We start from the raw sequence: 25268 nt of genomic DNA on the forward strand, positions 1-25268 counted from the left end.
CAGAAGCATGTTTTTTTGTGTGTAAATAAATCTGTAAAAATATGTAATTTTTTTTTTTACACCTTGCAGATTCCTAAACGCCTTCAGCTTTCTTGGAAATCCAGTGTGGTAGAGGCTGAATCTGCTCTGCCTGGACGACCCAAGATGACTTCCTCCTTGACTTCGTTCCTAGACCAAGCCCTATCCCATAGTTCCCCAACAGAAAAAGAGAAAAAGCCCCATTCACCTGTTTCTTTACCCTCTTTACCGGTTTCCAGCGTTTCTGAACCATCGCACTTAACAAATGGATCCACTACATCTGCAGTTACAACTCAGTCCAAACCAAGCACTTTAAAGAAAGCCTCTAGCAAGAAGAAGCAAAGCAAATCTGTAAAGGACATTGGAAGTAAAAACTCTAAAAAGACATTGCATTGTAGTTTTGACGAATCTCACAAGGATAGCAGAGAGTGCCCATACTCTGATCTTGACTCAGTCCCTAAGATTCTGTGTCCTAAAGCACTTGAACGTCAGCCAAAGCTGCTTTCATCTCAACCATCTGTGGCAGTAGTCAAAGAGCTAAAGAAGCAGCCTGAGATCCAGACAGGTCTTTGGTTTAGTAAATCAGGCAAAGATAGGAGACCTAAAACTACCAGTCCAGTACCAGACCGCTCCCTCTTTATAAAGGGCCCCTCTAAGAAAAAGCACTTATCCACTATTACTAAGAAGGCACAAGTTCCTTCTGCCCCGTTGAACAGTGCGGTTTCCAAAGACCAGGGTGTTTTGATAGACAAAAACAAGTCAGATAACTGTCCAGAACTTGAACAGTCCATACCTGAGAAATGTAGAACCAATAAGGCCAACCATGTTGATAAAAGTGGTAGTTCTGTTGAACTGTCGTCAACTATGGACAATCAAAAGACACAGCTGTCAGTCGACAATACTTGCTCCAAAAATAAGCAGCCACCTGAGACCATTACAAACCCTTCAAGCAGTTCAACAGATAGTCCTGATATTAAAAGAGACTCATATCCCTCAAAGACAGTCAGTTTAAATGTCCACTCAGTATCTTTAAAGGCTGTAAAATGTGTAAGTCAAACTGAACTTTCGGTGATAATAGCTACTGAACAGCTTGATATAACTGAAAAACTGTCTGATCAGGAGAAAGAAGGCAAGAAGACTTTGATGTCCTGTTTAGCAATTGAAAAAAATGATGCAACACTAGAAAAACAAACAGAGCTGGTCTCTAAATGCAGACTCCCCTTTGTGAAACTGATACGAAAGGAGATAGAAGATAAGAATTATCTTAACCCTAATTTGATCATTTCACCCACTGACAAAAGTGAATGCACAAAGAAAGAGAAAGCTAATGTTGATAAGATATCGCTTGATAAATCAGACCCTGTAGTCAGCAAACTAAGTTCCACCACAGATCAAAGTGTACCTTTAAGACCCATCAAGGTCTCGGTCAAGAAGTTAAAAGCTAAAAGTGAGTCGGGGTTACTTCGTCTGTCTTCTGAATCACCACCTGGAAATAATGCTCTAGCTTCGGTTGACTCTTCTGACAAGTTGAGTAGCCCAGAAGTAGAACAGATACCAGTGCCAAAGGTTTGCCTAAAAAGCTTGGCTACCTTATCAACCAATGAATCAGACGGTTTGGAATCTAAAATTACTTCTGTCTGCAATGAAACAAAGGTATCCTCTAACCAGTCGGACAGTAAAGATGAAAGCATTTCATCTGTTAAAGATACAGCTTCTCCAACTAGAACCTCTCAAGTGCTTGAAGATATTTCTCCTCCAAAATCCAAAACAGCTGTTCACAAACTAAAGCGAGCTAAAGAAGTTAAGAAAGTCTTAAAAGACCAGCCAGCCCATCTACCGGCCAGCAATCGGCTAATGAATAGAGCACTTAAGGCCTTGCAGGAGATAGACCAAAATAAGCGCAAAAAAGCCCAGCAAGATCCTGAACGAAGTAAACTGGTGAAGAATCTTGAAAAAGTTGAGGATCTTGCATGGAATCCTGATCCCAAAATTGTTAAATGCACTGATAAAAAACATATAAAATCTAATCACATTGACAATGGTGAGTATGATCAAAGCACCTTTTCTAGATGTAGCTCCCCTTCTTTGTCCGATTCAGATGATTTTGAAAGTGATGTTAAAAGTGAAGATGAAGACTTGTCAGTTTCTTCAACTCCCCCAATGGACTTTATACCCCTTACTTCAAAAGTAAAGGCAAAACATGAGGATAAGTCCCCTAAAACACAATCTTCATCTCCTCCCTCACCATTTTCCTTCATGAAAGCCTTTAAGGGTGTTAAGGAGGTTTCCTTTCAATCCTTAACAAATGGTAGTGATGCGAAACCTGTTTCTTTCAAGTCAGACTCAAAATACCAGTTTAGCACTTTTCTTATGATGTTGAAGGACTTGCATGACACTAGAGAGCGAGAAGGTGCGCCCCTGGAGTTAGAGATTGGGCCACCTGGTGCACATGTGAAGGAGGAGCCCTTGGTTATGCCAGACAAGGCTCCATCAAAAGGACACGGGCAAAAACTTGAATGTAGTCTTAGCAATTCTGACTCAATCCTTGACAAAAATGTGGTTGTACAAAACGGATGTGGTACAGTTGAGAAACCCAAGAGGCCATATACCAAAAGGGGCAGCACCCATTGGCTGAAGAAGAAAACAAATCGGAGAGTGCCTTTTCATTCTTTCAAGTCTGGACCTGGTTATCCAGGACTTGAATCAGCAGCATTGACTTCCTGCCCAAAAGCAAGCCTCTCGTCGATAACCCCGGATGCACAAAGCAGCAGCAGCCAGGAGACCCAGGTTGGTTGTAACGAAGGCCTGGGTGGAAAAGAAGAGGATGAGAAGAGGTGGAAAAGCTTAAAGGACAGTCAACAGATTACTCTACCTTTGGAAATGAGGGAGAGTCCCACAATCACCCTGGAACAGTCAACCAGCCTTCATGGAGATGGCATGGGAAATAAAAAAGGCTTGATTGATGAAGCTGGGGAACAGGATAAGGCTTCAGCAGGTAATGAGAGTCTCATATACAGCCCTTACAATAGTAATGATGAAAGGTTATTTTCTATAGCATGATTTAGTTTGTGCTTTCTAATTAAACAGATACAACCGAGGCCTCCTGTCATTGAAGCTAAGGCAGTGTCAAACACTACCACCATCTTAACTATTAAGATTGTGATGCTGACAGAATCAGGTTTTCACACTTAAAACAGTCCCAGACATCCCTATAATGCTTGAGTTACCCTTTACTATGTGCATTTATTGTTTATTTTAAGAGAACAAAAAAAAAAATTAAAGACCAGGGTTCATGCTAACGCATTATAGCCATTATATTGTGACCTGTCAAAATTATGTTGAAATAAGGCCATGGTCTACTACCCTTTGTACATATGCGAGAGAGACCTGCCTACCTATTCAAATGTGCCATTTTGAAAGTTACAGGCATGTTAAGGTGCGCATATCTAGTAGGGCTGGGTATTTTCGCCAAAGTCCTGAATCGTTTCGATTTTGATTAATAAAGTTCTAAATCGATTTATTTCGATTCGATCTGTTTTTACAATAATGAAAGTGGTTCAACTGTGTTTTAAAATACTCATGTATTTTATTTTTTCCTGTCATGTTAAACACAAAGTGCAAACTTGTAAATCAGACAGTTTAAACTTGAGATGTGAACAAAACTCTCATAAGTGCAAACTTGTTTTTGAAAAGTGAAAAAGTGAAGCCTCACTCAGACATGCATGAGCTGCATTATCTTTACTGCACAAACCATATTTGCAGCGTTGTCTGTAACAACTACAGGGTGTTTGCTGGTCAGTCCCCATTTGTTAATGCCTTCAGTCAACATATTGGCTATATTTGCAGCTGTATGGCTTGAAGTAATCTTGAGTGCATCTTTCCTGCCCATTTGAATGTGAACGTCAAGTACTAATCAATCTCATTCCTTAGACATCGATTTTGCAAAAATGTAAAGGAATCGATTCAAAATCGATTAAATTGATTTTTATATATAATATCTAGGTTAAGCCATTCACCTTCAACTGTTCAAAAGTTGGTAAAATATTTGAAGGCAGTGGTCGGGAGGTTTGGCTGCCTCCCTTTATAAATGCAAGTGGCTCAGTACAACATCTGATATTTTGCTTATTAATGGGGAAAAGAGATGGGTAGAGCAGACAAAAAGGAATATTATACAGTCTTCATGTCTAAAAGCCTAAATGCACCACATTGGTGGGGAATGCATGTTTCTCCATAAACGATTTTCTTCTCCTTGTGGTTTTCAGAACATAAACGAATACGGAAACCCAGTAAGAGACTGCTTGAATGGAATGAGGATTACAACCAGATTTTCTCCTCAAGGAAGAAACATAAAAGGCCTCTCCAGTTGGTTGAAAAGGTAAAATTATACAAAGTGAACTCTGTTCTATTTTTGCAATCATTACATTTTTAAGCCTCTGTTATAGTTTGTCTCCAATCCAGTTTGGGTTTCTGGAATTTAACGTCCTATGCATAATATGTTTTTGTTTAGGCCAACGAATCTGTCGTTTTTGTGCCTGAGCTTTCGAATTTGGATAAGAACATACCCGACAGCTCACCCTCCTCCTTGCATCCCGAAATACTTACACCACCTCCTGAAGAATTTGTTCCAACTGCACCTTCAGAACTTCAGATTCCCAAAGCAGAACACCCACCGATCCAGGAGATCCCAGTGCTTTCAATAGACTCCTTGACTCCTCCTCCTGAAGTTGAACCCTTGCAGTCAGAGGGCCACGTTAAAAACAGTAAGGCAGCCATAAAGTTTATTTTTTGTAGTAACTTTGCACTATATGCAGCACATCTTCAGTTCATTTACGGTAGGTGTAAAATCATCTATTCAAGATCTCCTAAGGTCCAGAATTTGAACTAAGAGGATTTTTTTCTTAAACTGCTTTTCTCAGAACTCATTATGTTGATTTTCTGGTGTTTATTTAATTTGTAAAAAATATATTTGATTTGAAAGGGTCTCTAGGCTCAACTCAAGCCCAAATCATCAGTTAGTTTTAGTTTTATTGAAAGGATCCCCATTAGCTACAGCTATGCTGCAGCTATTCTTCCTGGGGTCCTGAAAAAATATATACATTAAAAACAAAACTACGTAAGAATACAACCAATATTTGAAAGAAAAAGAAAATACACAAACACATATAAAAATACATATACAATATATACACATATTAATGTACATATGTACCCTCATGCGGGTGTGATATATGACAAATATAAAACACATTCTACACTTACACCTGCAAACATACATACACATATACATACATATTCACACACATATATAAATATAAACATTCAGTTATATTATTTTGATAAATGCTGTTTTACATATAATTTGAATTTATTGACATTATTAGCAAGCAGGATATGTTTTGGCAGATTATTCCATTCTTTCATACCTCTAAACACAACAGTATTTTTTATGGCATTTGTTCTCACTATGGGTAAAGTGAAATTACCTTTAGTTGCATGTCTAGTACTGTACTGATGATTTACTACACTGAAAGAAAGATGCTTGAACAAAACAGAAGGAAATTTGGAAAAAGAAATATTTCTTATGAAAATTAACAATGAATACAACAATCTATCTTTGACCAACAACCAATTAAGATCTTTGTGCATTAATGTTATATTTCTCCTGTAGCTGCACCTGAGTGCTACACGAGCAGCTCTGTTCTGTATAAGTTGTAATTTATTTATATATTCTCCAGTGACATTTGACCAAACTGCTGGGCAATAGTCGAGGTATGTCAATATTAGTGCTTTCATTGCATAATTCCTAATGTTTGAAGTTAAGAAATTTGCATGTCTTCTCATAATAAATATACCTCTTCCCATTTTTGCAATAATATTACTAATATGTTTTTTTCCATGATAATCTAGAGTCAACTATTACACCCAGCAGTCTGGTCTCATGCACCTGTTCAATAACTGCGTTGTTAATCTTAATATTAATTACAGGATTCTGATTAATATTGTAATTTGAACCTAAAATCATGCAATTAGTTTTTACAGTATTTAATGCCAGTTTATTTGATTTGACCCAATCTACTACATATTGTAATTCTGTATTTAAAGCAGTTTCTAATTCAATTTGTGTACTTGCTGATGTATATATAGTTGAATCGTCAGCGTACATGACAATATTAGCCTTATGTAAAATATATGGTAAATCATTAGTAAAAATATTAACTAATAGTGGACCCAACATTAAACCAACATTCATTTTGTTTACTAAGATAGAGGGGGAAGAACAATGGGTTGCCACTGTTATTTTTACTTTAGCCTCATGTGGCATCAGCCTGCCATGTTCCTTTTGGTCAGACAGTGCCAGAAGGTCTTTAGGGTTTCCAACGGTTTTTCTTTAATCCTTAATTGACAGGAGTTGCTCCTGTGCTTGAAAAGAAGCGCAAGAGGAAGCCCACGCAGAAGATTCTGGAATACTGTCTGGAGGCCGAGGCATCTACAGTCCCAAAGAAGAAGGTAGAACAACATATATCTGCTACATGTCGTTAGAAATAGCAGTGTTCATTGGGGGGGGGCATGTTTCCATTCATTGGAGCAAATTGAAGATGTTAAGCTTTGCTGTAGTAAACAGAAAGTAGAGTATCAATGATGTTCGTGCCATCTGGCGACATCGAGAGAGATTAGTTTGATTCTAATGCTGCAGGACGCAGGCAGCGACGGAAACAGCTGATCAGCCATATGAGATTTTTTTTTACATCAGAAGTTATTTTTTTTAAATGTATTTTTTTCTCCTCTTTAGCACATTTACGTAAAAAAAAATATCTCAAGTGAGTGTCAAAACCTTTTTGGGGGAAACTTGGGAAGTTTATCTGTATGAACAAACTCAGCTAATGCCATTCTTCAAAGTGCTCAGAAATAAGGTTGATGGAAACACATCTAATGTGTTAAGATTTTTTATTATTGTTGCATCCCTCAAATCTATAATAATGTAAGCAGAGGCCCTGATTCTTTGCTGTCTTGGATAATTGTCATCTTAACTTCCCGCATGTTGTCAGTGATGCCTGTGCATATTCTCAGCGGTCATCTGGGTCATGGCCAACACAAAACAGGCTTAAATCGGAGGCAGCCAGACTTCAAAGGTCCAGCTGCCTCCGATTTAAGCCTGTTCTGTGGTTATCAGATATATTGCCTCGGTAAAGTCTTTAGTTTCCAGTTTCCAACACCAGTAGAATGACTTTCTGAGATCCCTGTGTAACTCCACACCTCAGATTAGAAACAAAAGCATCCTATGGGGTTCCAGTGACATGGGTCAGTCAGATACAACAGATGGATCATCTTCCAGCATACTCCAAAAACAATCCAGAAATAAGTAAAAATGTCTTAGATTAAGTGTATTTACCCTTAAAGCTACAGTGTGTAATTTCAGGGATATACAGGCAGAAATGTAATATATTATACATAACTATGTTATTTATCATCATCTGCGAGCTCAGCCTCTTAACCTTAATATTTGCGTTGCCTTAGAATTCATTATTTATAATGTTACGTCCACCTGGCTTGTTAGGTGGGGTAACATTAATGGAGACCACACAAGGATTTTCAGAGTTGATGAAAAAGGAAATTTATTAAATTATATTAAGTAAAACCTAACAAAGGATTACCTGAAATAAGAAGCCAAAACAGATTAATACAAAACCCATAACCAATTAGAGATAAACAAACGCAAAACAAACCTAACAAAACTCAATCATTAGGTCCAAACCAAACCAACTGGAGTTCTGAAGAGGGAGAGGAGGAAAAAAGCCTCCTGACTGCTGCAGCATGACAGCTTTTAAAGCAGCAGAGCACCAATCAGGGAAAAAACATAACACCTGCAGAAGGCCTGCCTCCAGGACCCTAAAAGAAAAAGCAGAGACCCACTGCAGCCGTAACACCTCCCCCCTTAAAACAGAGGATCCCAACAGGGACCTCTGTAACCATCTCAGCTTTTTGGACAAACCACAGTTTAATTATTCTCTGAGCCTTTTGAAGATACTCAGAGGCTAGTTTGCCAGCCAAGTTCAAATCATAGGCTGCAGGATAACAAGTGCTTCTACACATAACTGTCAGCAAATACACAGATCCTGACTTTGAAGGAATGAGTGGGCCAACAATTTCCCTGTCACTATACGGCAACCATTCACGTACCAACAGATCTTTTTGTAGAAAATATCCACTTGACACTTTTGTGTCCTGTTCCGCTGCCTGGACTTGGTCAAACAGAGCAGCTAAGGTTGTGTCCTCCTGCTGGGCTGCAATCAACTCACTGAGTGACAAAGGAACAGGAAGAGTTGGCAAACAGGCAGTCTTCTCAAGAACAGAACCAGGCTTACCAAACTCAACCTCCTTATCAGCCACAGTTACTGCACAAGCTGGAAAAGCCTCAGGAAAGTCTCGAGCAAATACGTCTGACAAAGAAATGGATGGACAAGCTCGGACCACTGGAGGGGGTGCAACATCTCGCCACACACGTCCACCTGCCAGATTGTTTCCTAGAATGAGAGATACACCTTCCACAGGCAACGAAGGACGAAGAGCTATAGTTACCTCTCCTTGTACAAGTTCTGACTGCAAGTAGATCTTATGAAGAGGCACAGAGAAAGTTTCCAACCCAATACCTCTAATTAAGACACTACAACCAGTATCAGATAGAGAAAATGGCAAAACAGATTCCAATATGAAAGATTCAGATGCTCCGGTATCACGTAGAATCTTCACAGCCACTTTATTTGAACTGCCACTCAAAGAAAAAAACCCATTTGTGATGAAAGGTGCATGTCCTGTCCGACATCCTTCTCACAAATCTGGGGATCTGTAACAGTCAGTTCTGAAAAAAACTTATAGTCAACAGGTACAGCTAAAACAGTTGGTCTTACACTTTCAACTTTAGCTGGATGTGTAGACTCCACTGAATGCAACTGTGAAACGCTGGCTAAAGCAACAGGTTTTTGATCATCTCGTTTACTCCTAGCCGATTTCATTTTGGTATTCAGAGGACACTCATTTTTCCAGTGTCCTTTCTGGCAACAATAGTTACAAACAGAGTCTGCTTTAGATTCCACCCCAGTCTTACCAGAGAACCAATCATGATGAGTGTCTTTCCAGTGTCCTTTCTGGCGACAATAGTTACAAACAGAGTCTGCTTTAGATTCCAATCCAGTCTTACCAGAGAACCAATCCTGATGAGATTCCTGAAAGCTATAGCTGCCTTTCCAATTGTAATCCCTCACAGTTTTATGGGTCAGAACATACTCATCTGCCAAGACAGCAGCTTTAGCAGCAGTTTTTACCTTTTGCTCGTTAACATATGTGGCAACCCGATCTGGAATAATGGTCTTTAACTGTTCCAATACCATCAAATCACAAAGGGATTCAAAGTCCTTCACACCTTCAGCTGATAACCAACGATAAAACCGGGTGTTTAGTTGTCTGACTAGATCTGTATTTGTCTGTTTTTCAGCCTTCCTGCAGTTCCTAAATTGTTGCCTGTAATGTTCAGGAACCAGTTCATAAGCCTTCAAAACAGCTTCTTTAACAGATTTGTATACCTTTCTTTCAGCTGATGTTAATGAAACATAAGCTTCTTGGGCCTTACCCACCAGCACACTTTGCAGCAGAATAGAACAATCACGATCACCCCACTCATTGTCCTCTGCCATGTCCTCAAACAAAGAAAAAAAAACATCAGGATCTTGTTCATTAAACTTGGGTACCAGCTTCAACATGTTAACCAAGTTATGACCAGAAAACCTATCATCACCTTGAGACAGATTGAAAGATCCACCACTTAACCTGCCCTCAGACATCAACTTTAAGCGCTCAGCTTCCAAAGATAATTTCTTAACCTCCAACTCATGTGCATACGCTAGCCTCTTTTCTTCTTGTTCATGCGCTAGCCTCTTTTCTTCTTGTTCATGCGCTAGCCTCTTTTCTTCTTGTTCATGTGCTAGCCTCTTTTCTTCTTGTTCATGCGCTAGCCTCTTTTCTTCTTGTTCATACGCTAGCCTCTTTTCTTGTAAAGCTAGTTTCTCTCCTCAAGCTCATGTGCTAGCCGCAATTTTTCCACCTCAAACCGCATTTCCATCTCAGTTCTGACTTTAATTGAGACTCTTGAGACACCGTTGGACCTGGCGAGTCATCATCCAACTTTGAAGCACCAGTTAAAGAATCTATGCCCCGGGAAGTTACATCTGACACATCAGCATCTGAAAAAGAAATGGCAAAGACATTTAGTTGTACAAGTTTGTCTTTTAAGAAACTCCTTAATTGGGGTTTTTTAAATCCTTTTGCAACTCCAAGGTCAATTTCAAAGTGTTCAGCTACTTGATGCATCTGCTCCTTAGTAAGCTTTTCCAACAGTTCTAAACTTGGGGAAGCCAAAAAAGAACCCACAGTATCCATTTTCAACAAAAAAAAATAATCCAACAAACCAACCTAATCAGAAAACACCAATTTTTTTGTTTTTCTTTTTAACCAACAATCAGGAAGTGCATAACTGGTACAAGCAAATGGCAAAACTCCATTATCCTACCACTAACTAACCGATCAAAGCCCTGACTAATCTTAGCCTAGTCTTCAGGCTTTCCTCCAAGAGCTAAGGCACTTTAAGCACCAAGATACCGCTGGCAGCAAATCCCTCCAGGCCAGAACCTCTCAGGCAGCAAACCACGGCGGTGCCCTCAGCCCAGAATCCAGCCCAAAAATAACAAACTAAAATAATAAACAGGGTCGACTAAAATGGAGTTGTCAAAACAACAAACACCAGATAGCACTTACCTGACACAAAACAAAGAGACTTCTCTCTCCCCCCCTCTAACCAAAGAGCAAAAATCCTCATGGACCTCCAACAACAAACATATGGAACACCAAAAATGTCCAAAATCTAGTAAGGTTCCAAATACCTTAAAGTAGCCCTAAAACCCACAAACATCCTGCAACACAGGAAAACCAAAATCAGGGGCATGTAACTGCAACCTGAAGACAAACAATGAGGCCAATTAAGCATAATTAGTCCACATGAATCGGACAAGCCCCCACAATGTTACGTCCACCTGGCTTGTTAGGTGGGGTAACATTAATGGAGACCACACAAGGATTTTAGAGTTAATGAAAAAGGAAATTTATTAAATTATATTAAGTAAAAACTGAAAAAAGAATTGCCTGAAATAAGAAGCCAAAACAGATTAATACAAAACCACAACCAATTAGAGATAAACAAACGCAAAACAAACCTAACAAAACTCAATCATAAAGTCCAAACCAAACCAACTGGAGTTCTGAAGAGGGAGAGGAGGAAAAAAGCCTCCTGACTGCTGCAGCATGACAGCTTTTAAAGCAGCAGAGCACCAATCAGGGGAAAAACATAACACCTGCAGAAGGCCTGCCTCCAGGACCCTAAAAGAAAAAGCAGAGACCCACTGCAGCCGTAACAATAATTACATAGGAGCGGGTCTTGCAGCCATGGAGGCAGACATCTTTGCGCTACGGCAGCGCAGAGCCAACAAACTACCGATTGCGAGATCGCCCATTACGCTCGAAAGTAACTACGGCAAGTTGAGAGAGATGAACTGAGACTGTACTGAAATCTATACCCTACACAGACTAATGAAATACTATCTGTAAAATTATCTATGTAAACAAACCTCATCACTTGAGAAGGTAGGTGATGCGGACGTCGTGGAAGACATTTTGTCCCGTAACGCTCGCCGTACTGTTGGGGGGGAGAAGCGGTGGGAGGGAGATGTTCATGTTGCTGCGGTCTGCAGTCTGGACGTTAGATGTCGCTGAAAATTACACACTGTAGCTTTAATTTCAGTAGGTAAGTAAGAGGATTTTCCAATGGAATGAGCATGTTTACTACTAAAATAAGAAAATTAAATAAAATGTGCTTGGAATAAGACAATGCAATTGTTTTTTTCTTATTTCAAATGTAAATCTTCTTATTCCATTGGTAAAGGGTCTCACTTACCTCCTCAATTCCCTTATAGTAGGAAAAAATTACTTATTTAGATTTACATTTTTTTTTAGATATAAACTCATGCCTCATAGTGAAGAGATTTTTAGATTACGGTGGCAGAGGAAAATCCCAGGACATAAAACTGAAAGGGTGACTTTAGGTTTCTTCTTACTTGGTCAAATGTGAAACCAATTAATAGAATGTAGGAAGTGTCTCCGGTGTAGGAAAACGCATGTATAGTGTGTAAGATCATCTTGCCGGAGGCATGGCTAAAGCAGGAAACATCTGTTGGTTATAATTCAATCATATTGATAAGCTGTGTAAGATTGGTGAATTGTTTGTCATTGAAGTCAAGAATAAACAATGTTATCCACTGTAGGACATTATAATGTAAAGATCATCTAGTTGGAATGGCTCATAAACTCAAATATCTCGTAATTTTTATCATTTGAACTCGATGCTTTTAAGGTAATGTAGATTCATTTTTTTTTAAACTATGGAATGTATGTACAATATATTCAATTAGAAAAATATTCATATGATGTACACAAAAACTTTTTAGGCACTGAATATAAGAACAGTGTTTGCTATTTACGCCTAGCGTGGAATAACAAAAGCAGCATCCTCTGCATGGCCAGTACGATTATTGGCAGTGAGCAAAGATGCTTGCAGAAAATGCAAACAAAACAAAAGACCCAACAAATACCAGGTGACCTATGACCCCAACTACTCAGGGAAACTGTTAGGCTTTCCATGCAGGACCTTATACAGCAGAATATTTATAAGATATCCCAATAGTGCAAATACAATAATGTTGCTCAACTGTTGATCCTAATGGACTTGAAGTTGTGCCAAACATTTGTTAGTGACTTTGTTTTCCTTTTTTGTTTTGGTGTTCTAGTTTTTAAAGTCATTTTAACCAAAGTTGTTAATATTTGTGGACAATAATTATTTCAAGTAGCGAATCGCGCCGGTACTGGGAAAGCGGACGTTTTTCTGGCACACAAAGCAAAGTCAAGATATCTTCTTGTTACTATTTGATTTCTTGATATTATTTTTTTTTACTGGTCCTTTAGTTTCCTGTTGAAGTTCATGAAGCAAATTCAGATTAATCTATTTAAAAATATATTATTTGAATCTGTTTTAATGTATTTTGAAACAACTGATGGTGATTTCTTTGGTCCAAATGTAGCTTGTTCACTTTTTATTTATCAAAATAAAAACCAGAGAAGGAAAAAAACCCCAGAAGAAAGCGTCGATGTATTGTTTTTTCTTTTATTGAGATTGTACATTTCATTTGCACAGTTCTAAAATGTCTATAAAAATACATATGTTTTCGTTATTATTTAACCTATTATTTAATTTGTCAATGTGTGAAAGTTATATTTCTGGTTTGTGCATTAACTTGGACAATAAAGCTGATTCTGTTTCTCATGTTTTTTTTTTCTTTCAGATTAAAGCTCTGAAGACAAATTCAAATGCTGCCCCTCGAACAGGTCAAGGATATCCTACATTCTTTACCAATAATATGCATTTAAAAATAAAAAATAAATGTTAATTTTTTGTTGTCAAAAAATACAGTGAAAAATGTAAAATAACCCAACCTTCAATTTAAGTTAATTTATTCAGTGTTACAAATAGTCCCATAGTGATGAATAATTATAAATTACTTTTATTTACATTTCCTATCAAATAAGTAGTATCGAAGTAATGTTTAATTTTTATTTTACTTCTTGAACAGGGTCAGAGTATACCGGCACAACATAATTGGTAATCCATGTAAAACTACGATGTGGCAAATATCTCTGAACCAATCTTTAAAATGGGAAAGCTAAAGAACAAACCATTGAAGAAATACAAATTTGTCAGGATATGGCAGTAAGAGTACAGCTGCAGTCAGAACATTAAAATATAAAGTTAAAAACAGCTGGATGTTTGACCAACAAGTCGTGACAAAGTCCTGAGTTTATCTTCCCTCCATCAGCATGATAACAGAGGCAAAAAAAAAACAACTACTACAAAGCTAATTGTTAGAGAACTGAATCGAAATGTTAACTTGTTCAAATGTTTCAATAGAAATGTATTTGAATACTTTTGAATATGCATTTACCACACATACTAGTAACTGTGCTTGGTGCCTACTGTGAAATCTTAATTTAATTAACTGCTGCTTCTACCAAAATAGTGAGATTTTAGGCAGAAAGGTGACATTTTAGAATTTGTTTATAGGAAAATAATGTAAGATATTGTTCCATTTTAAAGTTCTTTTCATGGCAGTTTCCACAATAAATTTGTCAAATTAAAAATAGGAGATCTGTAAATCCCTTATATTAAGTGACAGGAATTACCACAGTTTTTGCTTTAGATAACTGAATGTCACTTTTTAGTCGCCTTGTGTTGTTTAGTGTCAATAATTGACTTCCTTGTGAACAGATTCTTCTCCACCGTCTTCTAAAACCAAGACCAAATCTCCACCAGCCTCCACACCAGTCTCTGAGGTCACCACCTGCCCACTGTTACCCTCCCTTCAGCCCCAAGCGCCTCCTGTACCCCCTGATCCAGGGTCCGACCTGCCTGAGCCTGAACAGGTAGAGACGGCTCCAGCGGATGTTTCTCACTCTGATAACAGCATCCAGGAAGACACAAAGGACTCAGTGGAGTCAGAGGTGAGCTGATGTTCACCCCATAATTCATCCTCTGTTTAAATCTGATAATTACAAAAGAAACATGTTGTTTTGATAGGAAGACAAGTTTGGACAGGAGCAAAGGTTCTCCGTGAAGGACGACCTGTTGCTGTGTGACGACTCAGTTTTACCTGTAAGGAAGATCATAGGTGACCGAGGAGGGCCCGCCTCCATGAAGGAGAATGTGTGTCAGGTAGGAATCTTCAAAATGATATATAGACTTTGTAGAGCTGTGTAAGGACGGTTTGGAGAATACAGAGGAAAGACTAAAGTACTTAGAGCACATTTAAACTGAATGCTGAGCCCACTTAGATATGATGGTCATCTCAGGGTCTTTTAATGTGTTTAAAGAATGATTTAAACTTTGTTTTACACATTTTTATCTGCATCTAGGTTCTTAGATTCTGTACAAAAATGTACAAAAGTGAAAGCACCATCACTATTTATTTTAGGTTAAAGGCCTCATTCTTAGAGATTAACGCTGATCATTCATGAGATTACTGTCTTAGAAACTGGGCTTCATGAAGAAGTTACATCCCTCTTTGAATTCAGGGATTGGTGAAGAAGCATCAGGTATAAACGTTATCAGAACAGTCACTCTAAAGGTCTATACATCTTTAGCTAGAACAGGGGAGGTAGTCTTTTGATCCTTGGCCGGTTCTCAATTCACCACACAAGTATGGACCCGTGTTCTCATCAAGTACGGTCCCAACAAGAGGAAGTATGGACTTAGTGAAAAACGGAAGCGCGCAGAACAAATCAGTGTCAATCGGAACAGAATCGTACTCAGGACACCACCACACGCTCTGCTTTTGTGTTTTACCCGTTTCACCTCCTGTTATTGATAGTCTATAGATAATAATACAGCTCTACTTTTTCATTTGGTGAGATAATTATAATTAATACAGTCAGATAAACACAAATCAAATAAACATTTTGTCTAATAAAACTAAAAATTGCCATCAGAGCCACCTCACACACAGTTGTGCAGAGAGAGCTGTGCAGACGGGCTGCAGTTAGCCTCAGAGGCGCGCTGGTTTCCACTGTCCTCTCAGCATCAGAACTTTTTTTTTTTTTATTAATCACTAAATCAGTTAACGGGCCATTCATTGAAGCTTAAAAACACAATGTTCTCAACAAAAAATTATCTTAAAGCTTACTTTTGTAGAAGAACAGCAACAGAAAAAAATAACTTTTAAATCAAAACTGAGCTCTGTGAGCGCTCCCTTGGAAGTTGCTGTGCTACCCGCGTTGCATGCTGGGACAGCTGTGAGTCTGGAGAACAGACAAGTCTGCTCTGATGCATGCTTGGTAAAGAGGATGGACCAAGAACGACCTCCAGATACTATTTCTGTTCTCAGTCTTGTGTTCAGTGTGTGTCAGTTGGAGCAGTTTAAGGGTTTGAGATGTTTTACAAGCACATGAGAACGCACAAGTACTAATGGCTATTATGGAGATTTGGGGCCCACAAGATGGCACACTTTTCTGCACTTCTCCAACATTGAGCTTTTAAGGATTTTATTCCCACACTATCTGACTCACTGTTCCCAATAGAAAAAAAAGATAACACTAGCTTCCCATCCAGGTATTCCTGTGTAGCAGTTCCAGTTATTTTAAACTTTTCCATTGCTGTTGTGACCACAGAGATTAGCTCCTTCATATATTTGACTATTTTCTTTTCTCCAATTCCCACCTTTTAAGGATTGACATGTTCTCCTCTCTTTCCCATTTTGAAGAGTGACACCCTAAACGACTTGAAATAGCTTTAAAGGGCCTCTTTTAGATTAATTTAACGGGACTCATTATGGGTGCCAATGAGACGATGTAATTCAACCACACAAACACATTTTTACTGTAATTTCTGTGATTGTAGTTTGTATTTGTTTTTGTCAGGTATGTGAGAAGACAGGGGAGCTGCTGCTCTGTGAGGGTCAGTGCTGTGGAGCTTTTCACCTGCCCTGCATCTCTCTAGCTGAGGCACCCAAAGGGAAGTTTGTCTGTCCAGAGTGCAAATCAGGTACGTCTGTGTTTCACTTCTGCCATACTGATTGATGCTAAATCCTGTTAATTGACTTATTTGATCTCACAGTGGAGAGATGTACTCGTTACAACAAATGAAAGGTTTTACACCTTAACATGGGGATTTGGAACAGGCATTGAGTGCTAAACATGGATATCTGGCATGATGGAGAGCTTCACTTCATTGTCTCATAGCAATACAGACTGAATCTATTCTTCACACGGCAAAATGCATAGTTTATAAAGCAAAGGTAAGCCAGATGGGGTGTCAGACATGGTAAGAGTGAAGCACGTGGATGGATCCTGCTCACATTGACCTCAGCAAGACTCCCTGCAGCAGGCTGAATATCTCACTAGCTTGAAAATTGTCCATGGATGACATTTAGAAATAGTAATAGAAAAATATAAACAGAGGAATAATGGCAGTTGGCTTCAAAATAAAACCCTGTTTTTAAAACATCAAAGCATTCTACTTGGATTTGCTTGTAGAATGAACCCATTGCACACTTTAATTCACAAATATTAAATGAAATGTTTTTGTAATTTGTAGTAAACAGGTTGTAAATGCTGATGTTTTTGTTACACCTGTTGGATTTCGGATTTTCTGTTAAGCTGCCAAGGTCAGTCAGGTTTATTTACAGTGTTGGATATGGTTTCATTTTATAATAATATCATGTCTTTTTAAGTTTATGTATGTTTTTTTCTTAGTTTTTATTTTGTTCGTACATCTGTAAAATCCTATAGTTTTTTTTTTTTTTGTTGAATCCAACAGGTCTTTCTTGAGAACTTGGATCTCAGTGAGATCCAAGCCTCTATAAATAAAGGTTATTCTATTCAGAAACACTTTTTGTTATATTGAGTGAAATGGTCCCTCCATCCTGAGGGGGGTCAGTACGTGACGTATTCAGAAAAAGGAATGTAACAAATCAGACTTCTGTGGGAGCTGAAAGCCTCTAAAAACTATGACCAATCTCTGCCATTTGGTTGGAATGGAAAAAAACAATCATATGCATTCATCTCTGTCCCTCCACAACCGCGTGAATTCTCATGGTTCAGCCGTTGCCAGAATTATTAACAACATGCTTTCCCAAAACTCGTGATGTTAGTATTCCTAAAAGTAACATGCTAAAACTTGTATGGTTATTATTGCTAATCCTAGCATGATACCCTGAAGGCCACAATAATAATATATTTTTTATAGCCAAATCAGACATAAGGTAATTAGGCTGAAGTCCAAAATATATTGAAAGAAATCGCTGAGTCGATTTTGCTTTGCCAAGTTCTGCTGTGAGATGCGTGTTTCCACTGCTCTGTACTTCCACATCAATACGTTTTACACCATATTTTTCTCCTGTTTACATTTGATCTCTACTGCACTTTATGAAATAGAAATGTTCATTTCACTGCTAAGCTGCTCCTCATTTACTGTGTGAAAGCTGTGTATACAAAGCTCTGTGTTTACAAGTTGACAGTAAAAGTCGTCTAAGTTTGAGTTTGCAGGGGAGGCGTAGCTTTGACCGGAGGGAGGAGGAGGAGTGCCACTTTCCAATCTTGCTTGCTCTCCCAACATTACCAACCATATTTTTAAAGTCGTAGGGAAGTCATATTTAAATTCTTTTGCAGGCGAGTTAGTTATACGTCAGGTTGTACACCTAAATTCGTCCAATCATATATCAACGGTCATCTGCCAATAAAAAATTTTCGGTCATAGTATCTTGATTCATATGTCACAGATAATATACGCAACGGTTGAAAAAGGAATCATTCACTTTACCATTGAGTTCCGTCCCAGTGTTCACGGGGATGGAAGCTGAGTCTTCGGCAGGCGTAGAGCTAACAGAACTGGCAGTGTTGTGAGGCAAGGGCTCAAACATGTACGGCTGTAAGCCTTCTACACCAAACCAAGCTTCTGCCGCCCTGGTGTCCTCTTCCAAAACAACTTCGTCCCCGCTTTCCTCCTCTAAATAAAAAATGCGTGACGGAGGAGACTGATCCACGGCCCCTGACACAAAACTCTCCTCCTCTTGCATGTTTCCGCTGTCCATAGCGTTCCTTGACAGTGTCGTTTCTAAGTCACCAGTTTAGTGCTACTTGGTCCCAATGGAATTTCCCATTGGGAACCTACTAGCACTAAGTTGCTAACTGGTTAGCAAGATGCTTCCGACAAACCGGCCACAACTAAACACATCCCTTGCTTGCGAACCTTCTGCCACAATAATCCTGCCCTCTTGATAAACAACCAATCACATTCACTTTATTCCCTCATGTAAAGTCGTGCACCACTCGGGAAAATTCGGAAATGCAAAAGTTGGAACAGCCGTTTCCCTACGACTTTAAGGTAGTAAGAAAGTCAAACATCACCTTTCGGTTAGCCAAACTACAAGTGCAGGAGATGTCAAGTCACTTGTTGTCATGGTGAGTTCTGGCTTTTTTGAGCAACAGGGCACCGGACACAGCATTGAGAGTAACTTAGGCTTAAAAATGGTCAATGTGTGAAAACTGTATGTCAGCTCAGAAATGTTCTTGAATCCGACCCTCCAGGGGTCACAGACTCCAATTTGATCCACGGTGCTTTATGAGATGAATGTTGCAGCTTAAATAGACATGATGGTGGGTATTCACACTCCCCTCTGGGCTGATTTCACAGAAACTACAGTCTCCCATTAAACTGCTTGATAAGTAAAACTATACAAAACTGAAGCTTCTTTAGACATTTTAGTAACAATTATTAGGGATGAAAGTAGATTCAATCAACAGTTTTTTGAATATTTTACAGGCACAGGGTGAAAATCTAGTGTGACATTACGATAAAGGAATATAATCATTAGCTGAATAGATAAACAGGGGTTTTATAAAAAAAAAAAAAAAACATTCAAAGGCATCAAAAAACTTTGTTTAAAGATTATCACGGTTGTCGTATTCTTTGTGATCAGTTTTCCTGAGCTGAAAAACTTTATCCATTCTGCTCAGGGATCCACACCTGCTTTGTGTGTAAGAAGCGCAGCGAAGATGTGCGTCGCTGCATGATTCCTGTGTGTGGGAAGTTTTACCACGGAGAGTGTATTGCAAACTATGCCCCGACCGCGCCAGTGAACCGAAGTTTCCGCTGCTCCATCCACGTCTGCCTCACCTGCTTCATCACCAGCCCCAACAGCTCGTCCATCTCCAAAGGTAAGCAAAGAAAAAGGCGTGGCTGACATGCAGGCCGCGGCCCCGCGCTGACCGCCTGTGCTCTGGTGCATCTCTGCAGGTCGCCTGGTGCGATGTGTTCGCTGCCCAGTGGCCTATCACGCCACAGATCTGTGCATGGCGGCGGGAAGCGTTGTGCTTTCCAATAACAGCATCATCTGCCCCAACCATTTCACCCCCCGCCGAGGCGTCAAGAACCACGAACATGTAAACGTCAGTTGGTGCTTCGTCTGCACTGAAGGTACAATCTTTTTACATTGTTTCATTCTTCTTACATTTATTTCTTCATATATTATCTCATAACTATTTATTTAAATTGAAATAGAATCTTATTTTACTCCATAAAACTCCATTATTTTGGCCTGATTTTGCCACTCTATCAATGAATGAGTAAAGTTTAGTTAACTGTTCTGTCATAAGATGTTTGTCATTCTTTTTTTTTTGGTCACTCATATATTATATCATATATAAACTTTTTGGCTTTTGGCTTAGTTTGTAGTAATTTCATAAAAAGCTTTTTTCTTTTCTTTTTATAGCTTTTTAATTTGTTTTGTCCCGTTGTTCTGTAATGACAAATTTCCATTTTTACTTTTTTATCAGAATTTAAGGTTAAAGGAATAGTACACCCAAAACATGATTAGCCTTCATTTTCTACTCACCCCCATGCTGAACAACACTCTGGAGTACTTTTTTGATATCTCAAATGCATCTGGAGATCTGGGAGGCTTCTTGCTGTCTGCTGACATTCAAATAATGGAGGTCCATAGCGCCCGAGACAGAAAGGTCCATAAAAGTCCACAAAAAATGTGTCAATACAATATTCCTCCATACTGCTCGTCCAATGTATTCCAAGTGTCCTGAGTGGGTAGCGTCCATAATTTACTCAAAACGAAGTCATTTATAATGTTTTTAGAGCCTAACCAGTAGTTTATAGGATTTCCTAAAAGCGCGCGCCTGCGAGTTCACGACTCTACGGAAACCGCGTCAGACCAAACCAGATAAAAGTGCAGTTTCAGCGTCTGCTCTGCCGATAATGCAAGCGTAGAAGAAGAAATGTGCTGTTTACCTGTGCAAAGAAAGAAACAAAGAAAGAAAAATGTCTGAGGACTTCAGTGTTGAGGAAGAGCATGAGTTCTTTGCCGAGCTGTCCAAGACATACGGCCGCAAGTCCGATGAAACAATGACAAAGTCGATCATCGAACTGCGGCCTAGGGTGTCCTGGTGCCAAGTGCACATATGGACACCCTTATTCCCTCATTCAATCCAGGGGGCTGGATCGGTTCGCAGCCGAGTGTGAGGCGGCCGGGATGGGAATCAGTGCCTCCAAATCCGAGGCCATGGTCTTGAGCCGGAAAAGGGTAGAGTGCCTTCTCCGGGTCAGGGGGGTGTCCTGCCCCAAGTGGAGGAGTTTAAGTATCTTGGGATCTTGTTCACGAATGAGGGAAGAAGGGAGCGGGAGGTCGACAGGCGGATTGGTGCAGCGTCTGCCGTGAAGCGGGCGCTGTACCGGTCCGTCGTGGTGAAGAGAGAGCTGAGTCAAAAAGCGACCCGACCCCGGATAAGCGGAGGAAGATGGATGGATGGATGGATGGATGGATAATTAATTACGGACCCCGCTATTAAGTCAATAACACATTTTAGTTACATCCCACTACCAGTTATAAATAAAAAAATTTATGAAAAACTTTTTCTTTCTTCTTTTCTTTCTTCTTGGTTTAACTGTTTTTGTAGTGCGCTGCTAGAGAATGATTGGTGGTGTTTCCCTTCTTTTGTTTGTTCTTTTTTTTTTTGTCCTTGTACTGATTTTATATACTAACACGTTTTACCAGCTGCTTTGTTTCTAATGTACAGCGCAGTAAAATGACCCAAATTATTTTATTATTCAAAATGATGCCATCTGAAGGTCTATATCATGCAAAATCAACTTTTTTTAAGCTTTTGTCTATGTTATAATGTTAATTCTTTATTAGACTCATGCACAAGCTGGTACTTAGATTTATTCTGCATGTCTGAGTGATCCTCATGAATTCTGCTGAATTCTGCAGCAGCCCCTCCCTGTCCTGGAAAATAAGCGGCCATCGCTGTCCTAGCTCAGACATTGTTTATCCTCTGGCTCAGTAAAAAACATGCCCACTTTATCAGGTCAAGGAGCGGGGATGTGAGGCAGGGCGAGATCATTTCTGAGCAAAGTTGAGACAAAGTGCCTCCCTATGACCTAATCTCCACGGTGACAGCAACGTGTTTTTAAGCTAATGTCTTAGTAATATTGTCACATGGAAGACTTGTAAAAGTGGAACCTTTAATGTCTCTCCTCAGAAGCTATTTGTTGTTTTTTAAAAGTATGTGCCGTGTGAGTTTATTACGTTACATAAACCATATCAATCTCTAAACAGAAAAGTGTTTAAAAAGGCTGTTTTTTTCTCTGCACCCATCAGGAGGAAGCCTTCTGTGCTGTGAGTCATGTCCAGCCGCATTTCACAGAGAGTGTTTGAACATTGAGATGCCCAAGGGCAGCTGGTACTGCAACGACTGTAAGGCCGGGAAAAGGCCTCGCTACAAGGACATCCTGTGGGTGAAGGTCGGCCGCTACAGGTTAGTGACAGGACTCAAAGCTTCTGAAACCTGATCATGTGGTTTTAATGGTTTTCGATCAAAAATTGCTGCCTGTGGTTATATTTCTTAAAGGTTTTTTTTGTTTTTTTTCAACAAAGTTATTTACTAGAACATGTGTGGATAAACCCACTTTTTTAGTTAGCTTGAATTAAACAGTAAAACAGATGCAAAATAAAAGCAGAATAAAATCAATTAATGATTAAAAAAAAAAAAAGATAAAAGCAGGTAGTAGAGCAAATAAAACAACTGGACCACAAACCTAAACTAATGATTAGTCAGTTGACAGTTTAAGTGAGTACTTCTAACAGGATGAAACACCAAGTTACAAAACTCAAATAACGTCAAACTGGTTTCTGGCACATAAACAATGTTTCACGGTCGTCCAGTAGGCTCTACTTTCCCCAGATCTAACTCCAGATGAGCATCTTTGAGATATAAAGGTACAGGGGGTTCAGATCATAGATCTGACAGCATGATACTATAATTTTAATATGTACTAAAATATCTCATCAATAAGGACACCTTTGCAAATGGTAATCTAACGCAGCAAAATAGTGGCCCAAAAAGAGAGTTAAAACATGACTTAGACCTATGCTTTCTGGACATTTTCATTTCTTAAAATTCAGCAGTGATCAAATGTAAACAGTGTGGGCGACAAAAAAATATGGTGCAAAAGAATGCATTGATATGGAAGTTCAGGGCATTAAAACTAACATGTAATTAGTTAGGTGGCTTTTTAGTGTTTCTTTTATAGCAAACTTTTGCAACATTTATTTTGTTGCCGTGAAGACATAGTCAATCTATTCCAAGCATTTTATACTGCAGATGATAAAAGATCCATACTATTGGCTTACTTGAAATTGGAAATATATTTAACTTGGCTTGGTTATTCAGGCATGCAGGATGTAGTGTTCAGTCACCAGTAGATATTTAACTCTTTTACCAGTTTAGTCTAATTATTCTTACTTACTGCTCTTATAGACCTCAAACTCTAAAGTGATATTAAGCTGAGCTTGTGCTTAAAATTATTTATTTATTTTGTTTTTGGTTTAAGGTTTAGTTTACATTAGCAATATTTTCAGCTTTGTTAAATAAGGTGTTTTCTTGTATTGGCTGTAATGTATTGAATAAAATGAAGAACACAACATAAAGCAAACAAATTTCAGAGTTTTATTTAATGTTCTGCCCCTCATGTGATTTTTTCACCTTAGGTGGTGGCCTGCGGAGGTTAGCCATCCTAAAACCATCCCGGATAACATCCAGCGGATGAGGCACGATGTGGGGGAATTTCCAGTCCATTTCTTTGGCTCCAACGACTACCTGTGGACCTACCAGGCCAGGGTGTTCCCGTACATGGATGTTGACGCAAACAGCAAAGAAAAGATGGGAAAGGGTGTTGATGCAACATACAAGAAAGGTGGGAATGCTTTTTGTGCAGATTCTGAAACACATGACTTATTCAGCGTTTATAATTGTTGAATTTGTAACGTTGATTTTCATTTTCAGCTTTGGAGGAGGCGGCTGTGCGATTCCGTGAACTGCAGACAGAAAAGGAGCTTCGGCAACTTCAAGAGGACAAGAAGAATTACAGAAAACCGCCACCTTACAAACACATTAAGGTCAGAAAAATACTTGTGTTTAAGTCTGCAGAGGGCATCAACAGCACTGTTATAACAAAGTATGAGATCCAAAACGGTGTAAAAATATCAGTTTTATTGCACTGTAGTATTCACTCCCCAATATTTCTTTTATGAAATAAAATGAAAGTTATGATCGGAACAGTGCAGGATACCATTAGCCGGCTCATTATTCAAACTATCTGCTCAGGTTGCCACTCTGCAGTTCGAGCTTGACATTTGTCATTTTAAAACGGTTTCCTTCATAAAAGCAACTGAACTCCTTCAACTTTGACATCATCACTTTTTTTTTTTCTTTTTTGTCTTTTTTTTTTGGTACCCAGAATATTTCCAAAATTCAAATCTGTTTTTCTTGCAATTAAATGGAAATCGGAGTATCCTCCTTTCAGCCAGCTGACAGCAACAAGTGGGGGCAGGCAAGCACTGTTTAACAATGGTCCATAAAACATTTACATGGATTTTTGTTATAAAGCAACAGTACTATTTTTGCTAAAAATGCATACCCCTGTCTTTCATGAAAGAATATAAAAAATTATTTAAGCAGCAAACAGCTGGCTTAAAAAAATGTAACATATGGCTAATTAACTAGTAGCTAATCTGCTAAATAGATGTTTTATACATAACTTACCTATAGCCTCATTAAAACATTGAAAGTTACTCACCATTACAGCCTTTTTTATATGTTAACACTAGGCTAGAGTTGTATTAGCGTGATAATGTATGCTATTTCTTTGTAACTATGCCAATTTTTGGCAACAATGTGTGTAATTCAATTCAAATTAAAGCCACAAGTGGCATTGTGCGGCCCTCGCAGCTCGCACCGCCTGGTATGTTGCGATCGCTGGAACCAAGCGACCTCCACCTCCATGCTCCTTCCCAGCCTGTGCTCCTGCTCTTCAGCCTATACCTGCTGCTGCTTCTCTTTATCCTCCCCCTCCTTCTTATTCTGCTGCTGCCACTGTTTCTCCTCCACCTGCAGCCTCTCCTCCTCTTACTCATCCTCCTGCTAATGCAGCTTCTCCTCATCATCCTCCTGCCGCTGCTTATCTTGCTGCGTCTCCTTCTCCTCCTCCTGCTGTTGCTCTTGCTGTATCTCCTTCTCCTCATCCTGCTGCTGCTCTT

The 25268-nt window shown here is 39.1% G+C and overlaps 1 protein-coding gene across 4 annotated transcripts in view; it reads left to right on the forward strand.

Annotated features, from left to right (window-relative positions):
• Positions 1-24466, forward strand: part of LOC119786906 (histone-lysine N-methyltransferase, H3 lysine-36 specific-like) — a 37297-nt gene extending 12831 nt beyond the window's left edge. For 3 of the 4 annotated variants that reach the window (XM_038290482.1, XM_038290483.1, XM_038290480.1), the window contains exons 5-17: positions 70-3013; positions 4281-4393; positions 4526-4778; positions 6425-6525; positions 13458-13500; positions 14438-14670; positions 14747-14881; positions 16582-16705; positions 19678-19878; positions 19958-20137; positions 22332-22488; positions 23721-23926; positions 24016-24464. In XM_038290482.1, coding sequence (XP_038146410.1) covers positions 70-3013; positions 4281-4393; positions 4526-4778; positions 6425-6525; positions 13458-13500; positions 14438-14670; positions 14747-14881; positions 16582-16705; positions 19678-19878; positions 19958-20137; positions 22332-22488; positions 23721-23926; positions 24016-24263 — 4938 coding nt within the window. In that variant the 3' untranslated portion in view covers positions 24264-24464. Of the gene's footprint in view, positions 1-69; positions 3014-4280; positions 4394-4525; positions 4779-6424; positions 6526-13457; positions 13501-14437; positions 14671-14746; positions 14882-16581; positions 16706-19677; positions 19879-19957; positions 20138-22331; positions 22489-23720; positions 23927-24015 lie in introns of all 4 variants that reach the window. The other variant, XM_038290481.1, reaches the window with a different exon arrangement.
• Positions 24467-25268: the final 802 nt, after the last annotated feature.

The sequence above is a fragment of the Cyprinodon tularosa genome, unplaced genomic scaffold, assembly GCF_016077235.1.
Source record: "Cyprinodon tularosa strain WSP-4 unplaced genomic scaffold, ASM1607723v1 ctg281, whole genome shotgun sequence".
NCBI lineage: Eukaryota > Metazoa > Chordata > Actinopteri > Cyprinodontiformes > Cyprinodontidae > Cyprinodon > Cyprinodon tularosa.